The sequence below is a fragment of the Montipora capricornis genome, chromosome 2 (assembly GCF_036669925.1).
Source record: "Montipora capricornis isolate CH-2021 chromosome 2, ASM3666992v2, whole genome shotgun sequence".
In the NCBI taxonomy this organism is placed as follows: Eukaryota; Metazoa; Cnidaria; class Anthozoa; order Scleractinia; family Acroporidae; genus Montipora; species Montipora capricornis.
Window position 1 is genome coordinate 41145650 of NC_090884.1, and position 7500 is coordinate 41153149.

The window sequence follows — 7500 nt, forward strand, 5'->3', positions numbered from 1 at the left end:
GACGTTTTGACGAGCCCACACTTCCACCCTCGCAGAATGAAGCCTGCGTTTGACATATGGAATTCGAAGTTTGTATGTTGCAGAAACATTTACTATCTTGATCAGTTCAAGCGAGTTTTTTTCCTTAGTTTGTTGAAAATTTGATGTGCGAAAAAGGATCAAGAAGTTGATTTGTTTTATGCACTTTCGCGCTTCAATCGGAACTGTCCAACTTTTCATTCTGGTCACTTCAATATGCTCAGTAGCTAAGGTTTATACAACTTGCATTTAGTCATATCTTCGCGGTTTTGAACATGGATTGATCCTGAAAACCGCGAAAGCGTAAAAATGCTTCGTTTAGCAATTGAAATTTGACGACTGAGCGACTTATAAACGTTCCTAAGAGTTGAATACAGAAGCTGTGTACTTGTTGATATCCAGTGTTAAATAGCATTCATTGTTTATTTTAACACCATAAAGAACAAAACTTTTTTATTTTAGGTGATTCTTGTGGTGTTTATGGTTATCACAGCTGTGAGTTGCAAAAGGCAAAATCCTCGATCGGATCAGATTGAACGAGTACAGAATAAAACTCATTCCATCCTTTGGGATTGTAGACATACTGAGTGTAATCCTGGCAATGGACTGAATGTACAATGTGGCACCAGCGTCCCGTTCAATAAGTCAATTGAATGTGTCCAGTGCAATCCAGGTATCACTTACTCCGACACCCATGATTATTCCACCTGTAAGATCTGCCGGAAATGCAAGAAACACGAGGAGAAGATTGGATACTGTAGTGTTGAAGAGGACACAACAAAATGCTTAGGGACATGTGAAAAAGACTATTACTGGGAAAACAATACTTGTCATCCATGTAGTGATTGTTGTAGGGAAAAAAACATTTCCGAGTACCATGAAAAACAGTGTGAAAATCCAGCTCGGCCAATAAGTCGCCAGTGTCGGAAAACTGTTTGCGAGCATCCTACTAACCCAGGGCATCAGAATAGCTCGCAAGAAGGTGGAGCAAAAAGTGGCTTTTCTTTAGAAGCAGTGTATGTTTGTACTCCTTTGGCAGTTATTGTGATTGCCATCTGCAGTGTGCTTGCGAGGATGTGGAGAAGGTTTGGTTGGCAAGGAACAAAGTCCAAAGTTAAAAATTTTTTTCTTCGCATTTGTTGCCCGTCTCTATCTGTTTCTTTCTCAGAAGAAATTTCAGATGAATTGATCAAAATCCATGTTGAAGAGGCCACAGACAAAATAGAAACCTTGAATTCAGGTAAATTAATGTATGGGAATCGTATTGAATATCTTGAGCAACTACAATACCAGAAAAAAAACTTCAACCTCACCCAAAGCAAGATCAGTCTTCAGATATGAAGTCAATAGTCATTACAAACCCATGAATCCAGGTATAGGTGAAACATATCTGTTGCTGTTATTGAAATGGTTTTGTTAACAGCACTTACCTCCCAGAATTTTAATGGCGTTTTCCATGTACAAAATTTATTACGGTATACACGTTTTGCAATAATAATATTGTTTAACCTGGCCTGGGTTGCTTGAAGCATGCTTATATAAGGGCTAACCAGGGGTAAAAACCATGGAAACCTACAGGATTTGATACCCCTTAACCGACGGTTAGCCGTAACCAGCCCCTGTATGTCAAATGTACAGCTAATATACTTTTTGGGATGACGAAAACTTTAGTTTTTTAGTTTTCTAATATTTGATTAATTTAATAGTTATATTCATCTTGCCAATCCTTGTTTTAATAATGTTATTGTCTGTTTTAAAAGTTCCTTATAGTGATAAGAGGCCGCCATGCTTTCAGAGACTCTTGTCTGCTCCTCCTGAAGTTCATTTCAAAGACGATCAGACCTGTGGTGTCCCAAAACTTATAAGATCAGTCTCCCATCCAGGCTGTCTTACTGGGAAAAGAGTAACGAAGGAACAACAACAAGAAATTGATCCTGTCCCTGAGATGGAATGTAGTGGCAATAGTAAAGTCAAGAGGGTTGGGAAGAAGAAATATGGTAAGTGTTTCAAAATATGACACCTTAATTGCAAGCAGGGGTGGGACTGTGGTGAGAGTACTCGCCTCCCACCAATGTGGCCCAGGTTCGATTCCCGGTCACAGTGTCATGTGGGTTGAGTTTGTTGTTGGGTCTCTCCGGGGATTCCAGTTTTTCCCCTCTTCAAAAAAACCCAACACTGCCAAATTCAATTCAATCCAGAATGCACGGACACATGTTTGAACAAGTTCTTGAGCGTTCTCAAGGTGTTGCGTGGGTAAACAAATTACATACAAATTACATTTACATGCAAAAGTTGTACCATACATTGGAATAATAATAGCCAAATGGATAATTACTGGTGACCTTTTGGCACTCTTGGGTAAACTCTCACATCAAACGGCAAAAAAAGTTCAAAAATTAATGTCAGTGCATTATAAGACAAAGTTGATTTTTTTGTAGCCCAAAATAGATCATATTGCACTTAGGTTATTCAGTAAAGCCGCTCAATACATGTTCTTGCATGTTATTCAACCCATCTTATACGAGACAAGAGTATGGGCAAAAGGAACCTATTAAAACACTGTCACGGTTGCAAAATTGCTAATTAATAGGAATTGATACTTGTCAGTCAACATGCAATCAAAAATAGGTACAAAAGTCATACCACATTGGTTGGATCACTTTCATGATTGAGATCAATGACATTATTCACTTGTCATTTAATAGCAAAACTTTACAATGGGCAATTGTTCCAGCATTTACTTTCTGTTACCCACAAGGAGTTAAGGTTGGCATAATTATTTTGCTCAAAACTGACGGGAATTTTGCTTGTGGCCAAGAGTTTAACTTAAAAGGAGTTGCTCTGGAGTTATTCTGCTGATTTCTGCTTCCATGTAAGAGGTGTGCAAGAACATTGCTCTGTCTCTCAAGGGAGAGGAGAATTTTCACAGCAGAGCCAGGGTTGGAAGGGTAAAACAATGAACAGCCTTGCCGAGAGCAAATACACTGATAGTAAAAGGTGACAAAAGAAAACTTTTTAAAAATTGTACAAGACAATGAAGTAATATATGAATATAAATCTATGACAATAGAGTAACCAAGATGAATGATTTCTGGGAGAGTTTGCACTAAAATTAAAAGAAAACAATATTGTAAGGGAAGCTTGAATCAAGATTTTCAGATGCATGGCTGCCATTCACCACACAGAAAAATGTGTACTGTCTACTAATAATGATTACCAGTAATGCCTTGCTTCACATCATTTACCCCATTGTCTAGTATCAGAAACCCATAAGGGTTGAAACGTGTAACGCGCGTTCACAGCTTCCGAATATTCAGTGCGAACTGATTGGTTGAATGTTTCAGTGCTAAGTACCATATTTGGAAACCCCTTCGCTCTTGTTGTTCCAAATATGGTACTTAGCAAATTGAATGTTCAGAAGCTTGTTTCCCAGCACACAAGGGGCCGTTACACGTTTCAACCCTTATGGGTTTCTGCTAGTATCTTATTTACCGGTAATCAAGAAAAAACTGACCACAAATCACATTTACTTTTTTTTTAGTTTCTGTGCCAGAATGTGAAGAGTTGACTAAGTCACTTAATCCTGGGAAAGATGACACCCAAAGTATGTATCTATGTAATTTTCAAAAGATTGTACATTTCTAATGGCCACTTCTCAAATCTGGTACTAGATAAAAGTGGGGCAATTGGTTGAGTAAAATCAAGGAATAGTACCAAGATACACCAAAAGAGCTCTTACCCCTTCACTTATGCCAATCTTAGGTCTTGATTTTACCTAGTTTTTGGCCTAAGGCCAGCATATGTGAGCAAGCTCTTTATTTTGGGATTTGCTAGCAACTGGATTGGAATCCCTCAATACAGAGCACTGGCATGCTCACTTGGCTCTGATTTTAAAGTTATTCAGTTAGTTATTGAGGCTCTTTTGGTGTATCTTGGTACTATTCCTTGATTTTACTCAACCAATTGCCCCACTTTTATCATATTCGGTATGGTTGGCGCACGGATGCAAAGTCTAAAGCGTAGAATGTGGGTAGGTTGGATAGTTGGATGGGGTAGGTTATCTGTGGTGGAAGGTTCGAATCCTCCTTACATCCGATTTCTTACTTAGCAAGGATGGCACAGTCGGTTAGTGCGCGGCCTTGGTGCAAGAGGTCTTGAGTTCGATTCCCGGATCTTGTATCCTTGTTTCGACTTCTTTCCTTTCCGTGTAGCTAAGTAGCTTTAAACACCCTTAAAACGGAGCACGGATGGCGAGGGGGGAGTAAAATGAGCGCGCCGTCCACCTCAGGTTTGTCAGTTGAATTACTGTTACGAGTTATCGACGTTAAATATGGTTGCTTTGCTTTTGCTTTGCTTTGCTTTGCTTTATGCAATTTGATACAGAAAAATTCACATGGAGTAGGTTTTCACAGTTGTTTTCCTTTTAATTACAGGAGACAGAAATCTCGAAAGGCTGAATTCACCTTCTTTTCCAGTTTCCAAGACTGATCAATATACGTCAACATCAGGTCTTCATTGTTTGTCATCAGGTGACATTGAATCAGTTCCAAAAGACTTTCAGAAAAAACTTTTGAGTTGGCGCCTATCAAAAATTCGAATTCAGCCATTTTATCGCAACATTTGTAACCAACTTAATCAAAGAAGGGAATGTTTTTTTGATGATTACCGTTTGTTTGGTGAAAAGATTGGTCTTGGCAAAGATGAAGTTTCAGTTTTAGGTCAGGGGGGAAATCCTACCCATTCATTGATTCAAAAATTTGATGGCATGAAGGGCAGTTCTGTTGGGAAGTTCAAAAATATTATGGAGGAAATGGAAAGGGATGACGTGGTGACGGAAATTAATAAATGGATTGTTTACGAATGGAATATTTTTTGCAACTCTTCACCCATTGCATAAACATAAAGTTTTGGTGTAACTGTAGAATATTGCATACATCTTTTAAGACCAAATGCATAAATGACAGCAAAAAAAAAAATTGTTTATGTGCTAATTATAAGGCTCACTAGCCTCATTTGCATGGACAAAATACAAAAGAACTGTTGCTTGAGAGTGAGGCTAATGAGTCTAATTAGCACATAAACAAAATAATACATTTTTGGCTGTCATTTATGCATTCGGTCTATAACAGTAAGATTACATGTACAATCTTTGTAAAAAGTCACTGGGGCATCTAATTGCTAAAATACTACACTTCTTAGGTTGCTGCAAGGCAGACCCAATGATTTATGCTGCCGTAAGCTTGTAAACAGTCCCCCAATCCCACAATAGAGCCTTTTTCGAAATATCAAATATTCAGCTTGATAGTGAGGCATTGAGGACAAAAACAATAGAAACATGTTGGAATGAATGTGAAAAATATTTGCAACCATCCACTTTTCTTTGTTTTTGTTGTCACTGCCTCACTATCATGCTGAATTTTAATATATCAATGCTGGCCTAATAGGGAGATCTACTGCGTCCTCAGTGGGAGTGGACTTGGCAAGTCAAGGCTAGATTATTAATTAGTAATATTATAAAATGTCCCAACACTTTTGACAAAGATTGTAGCAATTGCTGCATTGTAAATGATTGCTGTCTTTTTAAAAGCTAAGTTGCCTTTTTCTGTGGTTAAGTTACATCTTAGAAAAAAAGGAAACAATATTATTGAAAACGAAATGACAAAAAAATACCAACTGAATTTTTCTGGTATTTGTTTTCATTTTGTCGTTTTTAATGATAATTATTGTTTTTTTAGTTGTCATCTTTTGCTCTTTTACATAGAAAACAAAACTAAAATGTCCTATAAAAAAGGACCCAGAAATGAAAATTTTGTACAACATTAAATTTGTAGCTCCCCGAGTGTGCCCCATATTTAACGAGTAAATAACTTTTGAATAAGTACATGAAAATCACTGCAACAGCTAGTGATGCTTTTGGCCGGTTACAACTGAAAAGGTTAAATGAAGAATTCTAAACTTTCTGCTTTTGTAACAAGACAGGACTTTTTTTAACTTCTTGCTATAGTGGCTGAGTTCTGTACTTTTTTATCTTGATAATGAAAGAATAGAAAAAATTATTTTCGAGGAAAATATGCCATCTCTTGGAAATTATAAGTGAAACTATCATTTCGTAAAACCATGCATGGTTGGCATATTTTTATTGTTATTTAAAACATGTTGCGTGTAATTTTAACACAACATATTTTTGGATATATGTGATGTATATGTTCCAAAACATTATGGAGGAAATGGAAAGGGACGATGTGGTGACATTAATTACGGAATGGATTGTTTACAAATGGAATATTTTTTTGCAAATCTTCATCCATTTCATAAACGTAAAGTTCTTGTATGACTGTAGAGCAGTGCATACAAAGAACCACTCAATTGAAAATTGCATCTTATAACAGTAAGATTACAATCTTTGTCAAAAGTCACTGGGACACCTAATTGCTGAAACAGTACACTTCTAATCTTAGGTTGCTCCGGGGCAGACCCACAATGTCCATGAATTATGCTGCTGTAAGCTTGTAAACAGTCCCCCAAACCTACAATTCAATGCTGACGTAATCGGGGAGATCTAATGCACCCTCAGGGGGAGTGGACTTAATTGGCAAGAGGGGGTGAATATTCATTAGTAATGATAGAATGTCCGAACACTTTTGACAAAGATTGTAGCAATTGCTGCATTATAAATGATTGCTGTCTTTCTAAAAAGTTAACTGTGTTGCCTTTTTTGTGGCTGAAGTTACATTTTAGAAAAAAGCAACAAGAATATTATGAAAAACAAAATGTACAAAAAAATACCAACTTAATTTTTTTGGTATTTGTTTGCATTTTGTCATTTTTAATGATAATTATTGTTTTTTTAGTTGTCATCTTTTGCTCTTTTACATAGAAAACAAAACGAAAATGTCCTATAAAAAAGGACCCAGAAATGAAAATTTTGTACTAAATTAAATTTGTAGCTCCCCGAGTGTGCCCCAAATTTAACAAGTAAACAAGTTGAATATAAGTACATGAAAATCACTGCAACAGCTAGTGATGCTTTTAGCTGGTTACAACTGAAAACTTTAAAGGTTAAATGAAGAATTCTAAACTTTCTGCTTTTGTAACAAGACAGGACTTTTTTAACTTCTTGCTATAATGGCTGAGTTCTGTACTTTTTTTGTCTTGATAATGAAAGAACAGAAAAAATTATTTTCAAGGAAAATATGCCATCTCTTGGAAATTATAAGTGAAACTATCATTTCGTAAAACCATGCATGGTTGGCATGTTTTTATTGTTATTTAAAACATGTTGCATGTAATTTTAACACAACATATTTGTGGATATATGTGATGTATATGTTCCAAAACATTATGGAGGAAGTGGAAAGGGATGATGTGGTGACATTAATTAAGGAATGGATTGTTTACAAATGGAATATTTTTTTGCAAATCTTCATCCATTTCATAAACGTAAAGTTCTTGTATGACTGTAGAGCAGTGCATACAAAGAAC

The 7500-nt window shown here is 36.5% G+C and overlaps 1 protein-coding gene across 3 annotated transcripts in view; it reads left to right on the top strand.

Moving 5' to 3' along the window:
• Window positions 1-7500, top strand: part of LOC138021742 (uncharacterized) — a 12303-nt gene that overhangs the window by 1909 nt on the left and 2894 nt on the right. For 2 of the 3 annotated variants that reach the window (XM_068868744.1, XM_068868738.1), the window contains exons 2-6: window positions 1-72; window positions 481-1258; window positions 1779-2015; window positions 3560-3622; window positions 4452-7500. The exon at window positions 1-72 is cut by the window's left edge and continues 28 nt beyond it; the exon at window positions 4452-7500 is cut by the window's right edge and continues 2100 nt beyond it. In XM_068868744.1, coding sequence (XP_068724845.1) covers window positions 37-72; window positions 481-1258; window positions 1779-2015; window positions 3560-3622; window positions 4452-4915 — 1578 coding nt within the window. In that variant the 5' untranslated portion in view covers window positions 1-36 and the 3' untranslated portion in view covers window positions 4916-7500. The remainder of the gene's footprint in view (window positions 73-480; window positions 1259-1778; window positions 2016-3559; window positions 3623-4451) is intronic. The other variant, XM_068868753.1, reaches the window with a different exon arrangement.